The sequence below is a fragment of the Squalius cephalus genome (assembly GCF_949319135.1).
Source record: "Squalius cephalus genome assembly, chromosome: 6".
Lineage (NCBI taxonomy): Eukaryota > Metazoa > Chordata > Actinopteri > Cypriniformes > Leuciscidae > Squalius > Squalius cephalus.
In genome coordinates, this window is record NC_137127.1 from 47,647,549 (window position 1) to 47,663,761 (window position 16,213).

A 16,213-nucleotide genomic window follows, 5' to 3' on the forward strand; every position below is an offset into this window, starting at 1 on the left:
TACTGACCCACTCACTCCACTACTGACCCACCCACTCCACTACTGACCCACTCACTCCACTTCTGACCCACTCACTCCACTACTGACCCATTCACTCCACTACTGACCCACCCACTCCACTACTGACCCACTCACTCCACTTCTGACCCACTCACTCCACTACTGACCCATTCACTCCACTACTGACCCACTCACTCCACTACTGACCCACCCACTCCACTACTGACCCACCCACTCCACTACTGACCCACTCACTCCACTTCTGACCCACTCACTCCACTACTGACCCATTCACTCCACTACTGACCCACTCACTCCACTACTGACCCACTCACTCCACTACTGACCCACCCACTCCACTACTGACCCACTCACTCCACTACTGACCCACTCACTCCACTACTGACCCATTCACTCCACTACTGACCCACTCACTCCACTACTGACCCACTCACTCCACTACTGACCCACCCACTCCACTACTGACCCACTCACTCCACTACTGACCCACTCACTCCACTACTGACCCACTCACTCCACTACTGACCCACCCACTCCACTACTGACCCACTCACTCCACTTCTGACCCACTCCACTACTGACCCAAACGAGAAACGTCGGCTACAATTTGCACAAATCGTATAAATAAGTCACAGAAGTCTTGGGATTCTGTTCTGTGGAGCGATGAAACAAAACTGGAGCTTTTCGGCCCTGTGGATCAGCGTTATATCTGGAGGAAGAAGAATGAAGCATGAGCTGAGAAGAACTCTGTCTACAGTTCAGCATGTGGAGCGGTGATGCTCTGCGGCTGCTTTATATGCTCCGGCTCTGGAAACCTGCAGTGTGTGGAAGGAGAGATGGATTCACAGAAGTTTCAGGAAATCCTGGGAGAAAAAGTCATGCCATCAGCTTGGACATTGAGGACAATGATCCTGAGCATTCCTCAGATTCCAGATTGCAGAAGTCCTGGAAGATTATACAGCGGCCATCACAGTCACATGACTCAAACCCCATAGAAAACCTCTGGTGGGATTTGAAGGCGGTTGCAGAACACAAACCCAAGAATATCCCTGAACAGGAGGCCATTGCTCATGAGGAACATGCTCAGATCCCTCAGAAACAGAAGCTAAGTCTGGTTATACATCTCGATTACAGCAAACGTTGTTCTACTCAGTGCTAAACATGCTTGGCATGAAGGGGTTGAATAACTTTGAGACTGCAGAAGTCATTACAATCACTTCTGTTTGATTTGTTCATTGCAAACAGCTGAAAGTCTGTACATTTAGCCAATAAACCTGATTTGCAATCATTTTGATTGCAACTGTATATATTATATATTTGTCACATCCTATATCTTTAAGCAACATAAATGTATTAGTTCTTTCTATTTGGGTGAAATATGGCAGACATATTTGTGTGATTCATTCAACCATGATATCTCCAGTTCCACTTTCATGTGCTGTAAATCAAACCCTTCAGTGCAGGAACATTACAAACAATCATCCTGATCCAGTCGACTCGAGTAAAGAGGAGGAGTGCACTTGAGCGGGTCGTCCTGCAACAGAAGCGCTGCTCACACACACACACACACACACACACACACACACACACACACACACACACAGCCTGATGAGCAGCTGAGAGACAAAAGCTGTTCCTTCTGTCCAACAACGGCCTCTAATTAGCCTCGCTTTTACAGCGCTGTTTGTGAACCAGATCTCAGCTTTTGTACAGGATGAGTCTCTAAACAGCTGGACACACTCTCTCTCTCTCTCTCTCTCTCTCTCTCACACACACACACACACACACACACGCACACACACACTTACACACACACACACATTTACACACACACATGTCTGGTTCACTATCTTTGTGGGGACTCTCCATAGACGTAATGGTTTTTATACCGTACAAACTGTATATTCTATCCCCTTACACTAACCCTACCCCTAAACCTACCCATCACACACACTCACACACACACACACACACACACACTAACCCTACCCCTAAACCTGCCCATCACAGGAAACATTCTGCATTTTTACTTTCTCAAAACAACTCATCCTGTGTGATTTATAAGCCTTTTGAAAAGTGGGGACCGCTGGCTGGTCCCCACAATGTAGGTGATCTCAGGTTTTACTATTCTTATGGGGACATTTGGTCCCCACAATGTAATATAAACAAGGGCACTCATCACTTACACTAACACACACACACACACACACACACACTCACTTACACCCACCCACACTTAATCACACACTCACACGTGAATGAGATCTCAGCATTAGGATGAGTCTCTAAACACAGCTGGACTCTCTCTCTCTCTCTCTCACACACACACTCACTCACATACACTCTCCCTCTCTCACACACACTCACACACACACTCACTCACATACTCTCTCTCTCTCTCTCTCTCTCTCTCTCTCTCTCTCTCTCTCTCTCTCTCTCTCTCTCTCTCTCTCTCTCTCTCTCGCTCTCTCTCTCTCTCTCTCTCTCTCTCTCTCTCTCTCTCTCTCTCTCTCTCTCTCTCACACACACACACACACACCTGCATGTCATTTCCTGAAGCCCTTTGGTTTGCATCTGCTCCACTGCCACTGTAAAGACTTCAGCAAACAGGATCACACACTGATACTGGCCTTTCTGGTTACTTCCAGTTAGCGAACGGAAACGCTGTGAGAGACACAATAACAGTGTCTCTTCAGGAGAGTTGCTATGGAGACCGTTTTTCATGACACACACATCTTGACACACCAGATTCTTTGACATTGTCTGGAATAATGTTACCATAGGCTATCTTGAATAAACATCTATAGTGTCTCAATGAAAGACAAACACTGTTGAAATGTACACACGTCGGGATGAGTTCATTGCAACACACTCTTTTCTTCTTTATGGCACATTGATAGGCTGTATAATTAATACATCACATCAAACACATGCAATTCATATGATAATGAGTGTTTACAAAAATAAATCATGTTCAAGTTTTTAGAGCATTATAGACACTCTTAGGGAAGACAAACTCGACTCAGTTTTAAACGACACATGTCAAAGATATTCTATGGAGAAATACTCATTATTGCATAATACTTTCATGTTTAACAGGTTATTTAATTTTCTTCTTGTGAGAAAGTATGTTTACGAGCTGTTTCATTTGTAACATTTAATTGAAATAAAAAAAATAATTAAAACAAAATTAATTGCAACTATATATATATATATATACAGACATATATATATATATTTATTTATTTATTTTATTTTTTTGCATGACTAGACAATACCAAAATATAGTATTTTTTTTTATTTGTTAAAAAACTAAAAATAGTGAAACATTATTCCAATGTAAAACTCCAGTCTTCAGTGTCACATGATCCTTCAGAACTCATTCTAATATGATGATTTGATGATCAAGAAACATTTATTATTATTATCAATGTTGAAAACAGTTCATATTTTTGTGGATTCTTCGATGAACAGAAAACACACCGCAAACACACATACATGAACATGAGACCCGCAAACACACACACATAAACATCAGACCCGCAAACACACACAGACTGAACCACACATATATACTGGTATCTGGACGTATCTGCTTGTCTACTAGTAAATAAACTGATCTTCTAGTGTGTTTTTGTCCCTCTTCCGGGTTAACGACGGGTCACTCGAGACTGTTGCGCTGAATCCACCCATACAGGCTTGACTAGAAGAGACTCTTAATTACACACTCTCTCCGGTAATGGAGGAAAACACCTTTCACAACACAAAGATAAAGTTTCAATATCTTAAGGGACAACATGTAATTTACTCTCCGTCACGTCATTCATGTCACACACACACACACACACACACACACACACACACACACACACACACACACACAGGGAGTAAAGCACTGAAATGTCATTTTCACCCTTTAATTACGTCTAGAAGTTCCTCCTGGTTGTAAAGTTGAGGGATGGAGATAAAACCGGCTCAGTCTGTGAGCCCTAAAACACACTCACTTTACATCACAATTCAGACTGTTTTCATCGAATTAAAACATTAAAAAAGTCAGAATTGTGTTGTAAAAACTTTTTTTTTTAATTTCTTAACCCATGGTGAAAACAAGCTTCTTATAGTGAGAGCAGTTTCCTCACTATAAATTAATGTACATTTATTTATAAATAAATTCACTTAATTCAACTTAAAAACAAGTTCTTTCATTTCAGGGCAAGTTGAATCTCAAATGATCTCAATAACATGACATGGGTTTAATTATTTTGATGAGTTAAAGTAATGGAAAAGCATATTCTGTCATGTTTATTATACTGCATCGCATCATCTAAAGCTTTGTCCTAAACATGTCTAATTACAGTATATACTGCTTTTACTCTTTATTTACCATTTGAAACAATGAACCAACATCAGAAAGCAGCTGATATTCAGATCAACGGCATGATAGGATTACTTACTGCCGCAACCGGTCAATAAACAAGCCATTCATTTCAGGAAACTTACATTTCAGCTGAAAATTGGTTGGTTTGTTTGTACATTTCTTTTCTGTCAATGAAGAAAGTTCCATAAGCCAAAGATTCAAGACAGACACTCGGCCAATCAGACCTGAGGATGTGTTCCTGCAAACCTCCTTTCCCACTGAAGTGTTGATTGATGCTATTAAAGTCAATGACAATTAAGAGAAGTAAAAACAGTCACATATAATCCTAACAATTCTGATATAGAAAAGACATTAAAGAAAAGGAATTTAAGGTCAAATGTTTGTTCAAAATAAATAAGGAAATAATACTGTACATAAAAATAAAAAATGGAAAAAATAAATAAAACACACACACACACACACACACACACACACACACACACGTACATAAATAAAAAGAAGAAAAAGAATAAATACAATAAAACACACACACACACACACACACACACACGTACATAAATAAAAAGAAGAAAAAGAATAAATACAATAAAACACACACACACACACACACACACACACACACACACACATATATATATATATCTTGGCGCAGAAGAGCATATATGATGCTCCAACAACAGAAGAACGAGTGTTCTGTGTCTCCGGATACGAGCATTAATCGACAGGAATGAACACCTGGTTGAGTCGGACCCATAAACTTTATTTGTCAGAATCTCGAAGTCCCCAAACAATACATTCATATTTACATTTGGTGGAGAGGAACTGTACAGATACTGTATGATGAAGACCATGATCACGCTCAAACAGGAGCCTGTGGAAAACAACACACACACACACACACACACACACACACACACACATGCTCTCTCAAACACACACATGCTCACACACACACACACACACACATGCTCTCTCAAACACACGCTCACACACACACACACACACACACACACACACACACACACACACACACACATCTGGTGCACTATCTTTGTGGGGATTCTCCATAGACTTAATGGTTTTTATACCGTACAAACTGTACATTCTATCCCCTACACACTAACCCTACCCCTAAACCTGCCCATCACACACACACACACACACACACACACACACACACACACACACACACACACACACACACACACACACACACACACACACACACACACTGCCCCTACCCCTAAACCTGCCCATCACAGGAAACATTCTGCATTTTTACTTTCTCAAAACAACTCATCCTGTGTGATTTATAAGCCTTTTGAAAAGTGGGGACCGCTGGCTGATCTCAGGTTTTACTATTCTTATGGGGACATTTGGTCCCCACAATGTAATATAAACAAGGGCACACATACACACACACACACACACACACACACACACACACACACAGATACACATTCTCTTTCTCTCTCACACACACACACACAAATGCGCACACACACACACACACACACACACACACACACACACACACACACACACACTCTCTCTCTCTCTGTCACATACTCACACAAACACGAATGCACACACACACACACACACACACACACACACACAGATCTCCACAGGGACTGAGTGAAGTGTAAATGAATCTGACTGACTGCATTAATTCTCTCTCCTCTTCCTTCAGTCTTCATCTTCTCCTCTTTTACACATTTATTTTACTCTTTCCAACACTTTCAAAATCTCCCGATGTTTTATTCCACACACTCGTCCACACAGCTGTCAATCATAACTGATATCTTATGATCCCCAATAATAAACAGAATGTTACTTTACAACTCAATGTTTACAGAATAATCTGTGTGTTCAATCCCTCAAAAACCTCCAGAAAATACTTGCACATCAAACCACACGTTAAAATATATCAACTTTACTGAACAGAAAAAGATTCATTCTCAGAACTACTTTTCTGATTCATTTCAATCGAGTCGTTTGGTGTTTTGCTGATCTCACACACATCTACTGACATTTGACAACCAGAAAGTGTGTTAATTCATCTAGTGTTTACAGCTTAAAGAGTGATATCTCTCTTTAAAGGGGACACATGAAGAAAATCTGAGTTTCTCCGTGTGTAAGTGCTATCATGTGAAAAGTGAAACCCAGTAACTGTGTTCTGGTGAGCCTTTCTCTGCAAGCATGTCAAAAAATAAGCCGATCAGATTTCGCTCCCCTTCTGACGTATGAAGAGGATCTTATTATAATATTATTGCGTGTATAATGTGCAAGACTTCCGGTCACTCACTTTTCACCGTAGCGGTTAATCAAACAAGTCTTCGTAACAACTAGCTCATCGTTATGGCTTCGAGGAAGACCGGGGTTGTTGGTGCAGTTAGAGGTTGTCATAATAACTGGTACAAAAGAAAGATTTACTTGGAGAAGTGTTTTAATCCTCGAACGCGTACGAGAGCTGAATGTAATTGCGAGGCGCCCTACGACCTTTAACCCCCGCTGAAGAATGAGGAATCCCTTCGCCTGTGGTTAAAAGCTTTAAACTTGAAGAAACCACCGAAGCGACCGTATGTTTGTTCTTTTCATTTCGTGAACACAAGACCTGATCTGGCAAATAGATGTTTTAGTAATGAAAATTAAATACGTTAAAAATCTTGAGCTCAAACTTGACTTTTGACCACTATTTTAAAGTTACTGTACTCCCTCTGTATTGTCAGCGAAAAGTGAGAAGTCATGCCAAGGCAAAAGGCAGTAACTTCCACATTATCAATATTTGGTTGCTGATCACCATTAACAAAAGCATTATACTAACACCTATAAAATCTAGTGATCATGGCATTTATTTTGTATGATTTACAATTATTTATAGCCATCTACTTATTGCTATCCTGTGCTTTGGTTGCATTCTGATGGCATTATTAATGCTTTTGACATGACAAAATACCTCCATTAGTCCAGCGTTGGCTCGACCGTGTTTAGGGCGGGGCTGAAGGAGCCGGCGAAGCTTTGGCACTCTGCCAGCTAGATGCATGAGTGTTTCAAACAGGTCCGGTACCCGAACTGGGTGAGGCGGGGCTTTAGTTCTTGGTTGTATCCATCTGCTACGGCATGAGTAACATTTGTCTGTCAACTCTGCATAATCCTTCGCGATCGATCAATATCGTTAGTTAGCCCAGGGAAGCGAGGAAACGGAAGTGCCGCACAAAAAAACGGAAATTGGACCCATATTTACTTCCGCGTTCGAAAATAAGGCGAATACTGTGATGATATTCATACATGTGTGAGGCTTAGATTGCATTGATTCCTACAGGGAGTTAGTTATTATAATCAGAAACATCATCAAATCTTCTGGGTCATGGACACATCTTTTCACTCTTTTACACACACATTCATCTTCTCTCTGAGTGTGTCAGTGTAATGACTCTCTCCCGAGTCCGTCTCCACACACACACACTGATGTTTCCCAGCAAAGACTCCTGGGAATAGAGATGAGCCGCTGCCGTCAGGTTTGGTTGAATCGTTACTGAACGATGAGGAAATACAGACGACGATTAACGATGAGCGTTCGGTTTCACATTTCAGTCGGATGGTGTAGGGATGCACTGATCCGGGTTCAGTGTCATGGAGAATTGAGTCTGGGAATAAATGTTGAAATGTAAAACTTGGATTTTCATGCAGATTTACATCACTGTAATCTTTTAAAGGGATATTTCAGGCAAACATTTAAATGCTGCTGTCGGTTACATCTTCATGGCATTTCAGACATTTATCTTGTGATGCATAATCTTGATATGCCTTCTTTTCTTTTATATAGTTTTGAGGTCATGCCATTTGGTGTCAGTATGATTTTTTTTTTTAAGACGTATATTTTTTTTCAGCAAAGATGCATTAAATTGATCAAAAGTGACAGTAAAGACATTTGTAGTTTTACACAATTGTTCTATTTCAAATAAATGCTGTTCTTTTCAACTTTCTATTTATCACAACAACAACAACAACAAAATATAATAATCTTAAATGTTTCTTGAGCATCAAATCATATTAGAGTGATTTCTGAAGGATCATGTGACACTGAAGACTGGAGTAATGCTGAACATTCAGCTTTGATCACAGGAATAAATTACACTTTACTAGATATTCACATAGAAAACAGATATTTTAAGTTGTAATAATTTTCACAATTTTTACTGTATTTTAATCAAATAAAAGCAGCCTTGCTGAACAGAAGAGACTCTTTCAGAAACATTAAAAATCACACTGACCCCAAACACTTGAGCAGTTGTACATATATATATACTGTACATGTTAGAGACAAAATTAACTTGTAGCAGATGCAAGATTAGGATTATGATACGTTTTGGGCACTTAATAATGACATTAATGTGAGTCAATGATGACAATTCTCAGTTTTAGGGGTGAACCGTCCCTTTAAGGACAGAAATATCCCAAAAGGTGTCCGAGAGGAAAAGATAAAGAAAACAAAATAAAAGTCTTTGTTGTATCACTGAAGACACAGCAGCACAAGGAATGAATATAATCCAATCACACAAGCTTTTCATCCGTACCACTATCGCTCGAGTATCGTGGATTAACAGAGACACTGAGAGCAAAAGAAACTGCAGATGAAGAAACCAGAGGTCAGAGGAAAGGTCAGGGCAGATCTGCGATCTGATTGGTTGAACAGCTCTAAACGGTTCCCATGGCAAACAGTCTTCCAATCAGAGTATCAGTTTATATGAGCATCACACACACACACACATCAGCAATAGAATTATTTTTTTTCTCCATAATAAATTACAGCCACAAAACATTCATTGAGAGCAGAAGGTCAGCTTGACATTCTCAACTTGTTTTCTTTTTTTAAAACCATGCATTTACAGTATAAGGCATTAAAGCAACGACAGCATACAGTGACTTTCCATATCAATGACGCTCGAACACACCAACTAAAGAAGAAGCTATTCCTAAAGCAAAAGGCAAAATTTGGTGGACATTTGAGACGGCAGAATGGGACGAGTCAAACCAATCGATCTCTGCGACGTCGCTGTACCTTATCGATCGGCGGATGGACGAATGAAATAGATTTTCTGAGGTAGACAATACAGGCATATTTCATTCTCATCCTAAACTCTGCTTTAGTATAAAGTGACTCGTTTTGAATCTTTAAATTAAAAGGTCAGTTTTCATGCTTCAGAAACTCTCTCTCTCTCTCACACACACACACACACACACACCTACTGCAGGCGGTAAATCTAGTGTACTACTTTATATCTGCATAGCGGCCCGGTCCAAGTACACTTAAATGGCACCATCCATCTCTCCTCCTCCACAGTTCTGTTATTACCCATTTTAAGGGACTGAATGAAGTCAGCATCACTCTTCACATCTCTGGGTCTGCATGGAAAATGTCTGAATGCTCTATTTCAGTAATATCTGGAAATGTTCATGTTCAACGACTGATATTCCACCTAAACCAGCTGACCACAATACCATCACAGAAAGTCTAGACGAGGAGGTTCAGGTTCATAAACGCATGATTCAGTGTGTGTTCACGTCCAGATATCCACATTATTCCTGATCTCACTGCGCTGTGAATTATGGGTGACTCTTCCGGTTTGGGGAACTTCCATTCAGAAAGACTGAAACGAGTCATTTCAAAAATCATAAGGTTGCAAATAAAGCTGATCCGTCAGTTTGACTGGATGAGCTGGCGCCATTTTCCAGTTTTTATTTTCAGACATCATGAGAATAACGTTACACTTGGTATTTTAACGTGACATGTTATAACACGAATATCAACGGCAGGAGCTCTTTTCAGTCACTGCTTTCTTTTCCTCGTGATTTTTTTTTTTTTTTTCCTTTGCAATCCGCTGTAAAAGTATGAAAGATGACAACATGTACTGCACATCTGTGGTCTGTTCTCCCCATTTAATTACGATATATCCCTTTAATAATTCACTGGAATGCACGAAGAATCTCTCGTTATTCTCCTCAAATCCTCACGTCTCTTTTCGTGTTTGTTTTCACAGGAAAATATTTGAGCAATTTTTTTTGGCCATTTTGTGTATACTTTGTATAAAATGGCCTTTTATGTACAGTATATTACATACAATTTCATTTTATGTATATTAGCCTATATATAAATACAAATAACCTCGCTTTTGGGGTAATTCATGGTCTGTTGAAAGTACCTTAAGTCTTTTTAATGTTCGATGTTAGAATAATGCGAGTAGAATAATGTCATCTCATTGTACCCAGTTTTTAAAAAACGTATTATTGCGTTCATAAAGCGAGTCTTTCACTGATTGTTTACAGCATAACAGAAGTAACACCCATAATTCATGCAGGAATAAGGTGGATATGAACGGCGACTCTTCAATGTTCACGTCCTCAGAGAATCGGTACGATAAACATCCAAATGTGAAAGTTTCACGATGGCGTTGAGTGTAAAGTGTGGGTGCAGGTCTGAGACTAAAGATCCACGAATGTGAGCAAAACGAGAGAAAACTGGAATCACGGAGAAGTTTTTCCTCCATACGGTCGATCTCGTGTGAGATAATCGGGATTCTCCATGTTTGCCTTCGGGATCTCAGTAGCACTTTAGTTCGCTGATGGTCTTGCAGACGCGTTCATCAACGTCTGCTTGATCTATATGGAGATCTATAGATCCGTCTGATCCACTATAGAGTCCGGATGGCCACGGGGTAAAGCAGAGACATGTGTTCGGCTCCTTTGATGGGAAGTTTCCGGCTGGAGTAGAAGTGGATGATCTCGGGAACGCTGTCGAACACACAACTGTTCTGGCCCAACACGTACTTGTTGTCTTTGGTCCGGGACAGCTTCATGTGCATGAACCCTTGACTGCTCCTGTGAGGAACGAGACAGAAGAAGAGGCTTATTGACATGGGACTTTTCATTTAATATTCAACAATATTATTGATCTCCGGCATTGACTCCATTATATGAGAACTGAACTGAGCTGGACGAGGACATCACGGTTTTCTCCAGAGCGGCTAGATACAGTGCTATGCATAAGTTTAGACACCCATGCTAAAGTTGACTAAAAAGAGGAATAAAAAAATCATCTTTTGGAAATTTAACTTAATGCCTTAATTTAAAAAATTAGGAAAAATCCAACCTTTAAGGACACCAATTTTCTTTGTGAATGAATAATGTATCGTAAATAAATAAATATTCTTCCTTAAAATACAGGGTGCATAAGTCTGGACACCCCTATGTTAAATTCCCATAGAGGCAGGCAGATTTTTATTTTTAAAGGCCAGTTACTTCATGGATCCAGGATACTATGCATCCTGATAAAGTTCCCTTGGCCTCTGGAATTAAAATAGCCCCACATCATCACATAGCCTTCACCATACCTAGAGATTGGCATGGAGTACTTTCCATAAGATCATCTCTCAATGCAAATCAAACTAGCTTTTAGGCTAACTGAAATAAAACCATGCCAATCTCTAGGTGTGGTGAAGGCTATGTGATGATGTGGGGCTATTTTAATTCCAGAGGCCAAGGGAACTTTATCAGGATGCATAGTATCCTGGATCCATGAAGTAACTGGCCTTTAAAAATAAAAATCTGCCTGCCTCTATGGGAATTTAACATAGGGGTGTCCAGACTTATGCACCCTGTATTTTAAGGAAGAATATTTATTTATTTACGATACATTATTCATTCACAAAGAAAATTGGTGTCCTTAAAGGTTGGATTTTTCCAATTTTTTTAAATTAAGGCATTAAGTTCAATTTCCAAAATATGATTTTTTATTCCTCTGTAACTGAACTAAATTACTTTTTTACAACAAAAATGAAACATCACTGAACTTACTGAAGCTGGACTGTGACGCTATTTTCTTCTGGAAACAAACTTTGTTGCATTATTTTCCTGTTATCTCTGTAAAGCTGCTCTGTGTTGTAAAAAGCGCTTTATAAATAAAGGTGACTTGACTTGATTGAAAGATAATAAAGGAGGAGAGCCAGAGAGATTGAAAGAGAGAGAGAGAGAGAGAGGTTAATGGAAAGAGGGGAAGAGAAACACTTGTGATTAGTTGTCAGACTCATTGGTAAACGCGTCACGTGTGCCGGTGAGATGTTGGACCCGCGGGCTTTAATGAACGCGAGAGCCTTTTAAAGTCTGGCAGGATCACAGATACTCTGAACACGAAGCTGATTAAAAGAGAGAACCGTCACACCGGTCTGACATACTCTGAGCTGTGGATGTAATGCTGTTTATTAGTAATACTGACTCTACAAGACAGGCTTTGGTTCTACAAGCGATTTGATTGGAGACCAACAGCCAATCACAACTGATCTTTAATTTTCTGATTGGTTGATTTTGTGGCACACTTGTAACGCTGTTGCGAGTTGAGGAGCGTGTGTGTCAAGAGTTGAGCGCGCACAGAATTAAGAGGTTGAGAGAGAGAGAGAGAGAGAGAGAGACTTGACAGGAGCGCAGAGAATAAGTTTGTGAGAGAGCACCTGAGTAAACTGCGTGAGAGGGGTTATTATTGCACGTTAATATGGATAATAGCAAACAAGCAAATACATTTATTGAGCACGGAATTGTTTTTTCTTTGCTCAAACAATTTTTTTTTTTTGTTATAGTTAATTTCTGTTCAAAATATAATGTAATATGCTTGCAAAATATAGTTCTCTGTGCTCAAAACTTACAATTACTCGCTCAGGATTGAGTCACACATATAACGCCATAGTGTAACATGGAGCGGTGCGGTAATAAGCAGAATAATCACCAGAGCTTCTCCGTGATTTTATTCCCATCTGAATGTGCATCTCAGAGATCATTACGGATAATGTCAGGAAAGATTACGGAGAGTTTTACCTTCAGTAAGAAGGTCCGGATAAATGACCTCAGGTAATCCCGTGCGGACAGACCCGCTGTAAATATGTACGTAAATATTCCGTCATTTCCTGTTTAAAAGTAGTTTTCCGTGTTTTTTCTAGTATGGAGACGCTGGAAAAAGCATCAGTTGTGTTCTAGACGCTGGAACGAGTCTGTGGCAAAACTCACGAGTTTACACACACCATCAGATCAGGAACTAAATGTCACATTTTAAAGGTGTCTTAACTATTATTTACTATTATTTACTATTATTAAGTTTAGGGCAGGTTTGCTGAAAAAGATCAAATAAATTAAAATAAAATAAATTAATTTTAATAAATTGAATCAAATTAATCGTAATTATATTTTGCATTATTATATATTTTTGTATTGCTCTTATGACAGTATTTCACTATATAATTAAAAACTTGGAGGAAAAGCATTCAGCTGTACTGTGAACATCACTCAAGGTTATCCGCAGAAAAGAGGAAGACAAACTGAGGGATTTAGCAGACGCTCTTCATCTAATAACACTCGCATCACATTAACTGGCATCAGTGACCCTGAAGCTGAAGTCTGTGTCTCGAAGCCTTACTCTCATTACCAGAGTCAGTCCAGTCCATCTTAAACGAGGCCGGTCCACGTCTCACTTATCACTTAATTACATTTGTAACGGCTGTGATCTCGCTGTGAGCCGGCCGATGAAAAGTGGAAGATAACGTGGCGATGCTAAATGCCTAAACGTGATGTTAAATTCAGCCTGAAGATTTACTGCACGAGTTTCTCATTCTCCACGGAAGCTCGAGCAAGGGATCGTGGGATTGGCAAGGTGTGCGATCATCAAAAAGTTGAGATCTTTATGCAAATGAGAGGCAAGGCCTGATGGTCCACCAGGAAGCAAGAATATCCTTCAATTAGAGCAATTATCTTTGCGATCATTAAATATAAATCATCTCCTCCACTCCTCTGATTGGCTGCCTGTCATTACCCGACTCTTCATCATCATTATAGAGATGAGGAACACTGGGACCCCTGAGAGCACACACACACACACACACACACACACACACACACACACACACACACACACACACACACACAGATACACACACACACACACACACACACACACACACAGATACACACATACACAATTTTGTTTTTGTTTTTTTTGTCAATGAAATGAATGTATTATATTTTATTTTGATAATGTTTTTTATTTAATATTTTGTATTTTTAGGGGATTTTTTTATACTATAATATATTTATGTTGTATTTATAATCCATTTATTCACTTTTTGAGCATAAAACTGAAAATTTAATTTCCATCTTAAACTGTGGTAAATCTTGAATGCTTCAAAGCACAGGCTTCAGTCTGATCTCTGTTCAAAGATGACACTTGGCAGATTATTGCTGGAGTGGAAAAAGTTTTAAAAAAGTAACAAAATTTTATGTGTATTGTTTAGCCTGGGTTTCCCAGCCGAAAATACACACACACACACACACACACACACGATGCCATCAAGCGGTGTCTCTGGTCGTAATCAGTCCTTCACTGACGAATCAGCGTTCATTAGCAGAATGCTAGCGTGTTATGGGCAAGAACAACTCAACCTGTAAGAAATCGAAAGGACATAAGTACTCGTTCATTCAACTTTCGACCTATAACCCATGTTGAACTTGCAAAACCTACAATCAAATCTGAGATTTCTCAACGGCAATCGGGTGAAAGAGACACATTTAGCCGTCTAGCCCCATAGACTCCCATTCATTCTGCACTCATGGGCGATCGCCCCCAGTGGAGCTCTGGTGGAACTGCAACCACAATTCGGTACAATAGGACTTAATAGGGAGTGGCCAGGCTCTGCGTAGACGGGCTCTGATATTTTCTTAAAACCTTTACCAAGTTTCGTATCATTCAAATGAAGTAAAAAAAAAAAAAACTGGTCAAAACTGACTGACGAGCACCAGAGGGTTTTGATTTTGCTCTTATTATAATCATATGAAACATGATGAATTAGATATGAATAAGATGAATAGCATCTAAAAGCCCATCAATCCCTCATCCGTCCTGAGGAGACGTCTGGAAAACATTCCTATTCTCTTCCTCTTAAGGATTTGATTTTCTCTTATCATACGAGCGACAGGGACAAAGCAAGATCACGGGCGTAAACGTGCAGATAAAGAGCGAGTCTTTCAGGCGTTATAGAAGACGTTAATCATTCCTTTGCTTTAATCCGAGGATTCATTTCGCTTTATAGATCTGAAAGGTTCACTGTGGTTCATGATACGATTCACGGTTCTGTGTGTGTGTGAATATATTGTTAGCGTTCGGCTCATTAACAGCATACGTGTCACTCGCCGAACCGTGAGATTACACTTTTCAATTGTTCTTTGCTGCTTGAAATCCATCTTTAAAAAGCCTGTTCTGGGTTCAATACAAGTTAGGAACTATTGACATGCAGTCGAAAACCACAGAAAGTGATTCAGGCGTCATTTTCAGAAATAAATACGTGTGTGTGTGTGTGTTTACATTCATGCACTTTCAATTCCAGAGAGTTTAACAAAAAGAAATGTGTAGCTTGTATATTTATTCAATAAAATATATAGATATATATAGCATATCAGTGCTGGGCAACGATTAATTGCCTCCAAATTAATAAAAGTGTGTGTGTGTGTGTGTGTGTGTGTACTGTGTAGATATATACATGCATGTGTGTGTATTTATATATACAAAATAATTATATATACACATATATATTATGTGTAAACAAACTTCTATTTTTAATTTGATTAATAGCGATTAATCGTTGCCCAGCACTGAATATGTATATATATATATATATGTATATGTCTATATGTATATGTCTATATGTATATATAATATATTGCATATTACTTGCATTTCACCCGGAACACTTCTTTGAAATACAGCCTTCATTAACA

The 16,213-nt window shown here is 39.4% G+C and overlaps 1 protein-coding gene across 3 annotated transcripts in view; it reads right to left on the reverse strand.

Annotated features, from left to right (window-relative positions):
* Positions 1-5,087: 5,087 nt before the first annotated feature.
* The window catches only part of shf (Src homology 2 domain containing F), a 155,981-nt gene continuing 144,855 nt past the window's right edge, over positions 5,088-16,213 (reverse strand). For all 3 annotated transcript variants that reach the window (XM_079873379.1, XM_079873377.1, XM_079873378.1), the window contains one exon: positions 5,088-11,281. In XM_079873379.1, the coding sequence (XP_079729505.1) occupies positions 11,095-11,281 (187 nt within the window). In that variant the 3' untranslated portion in view covers positions 5,088-11,094. The remainder of the gene's footprint in view (positions 11,282-16,213) is intronic.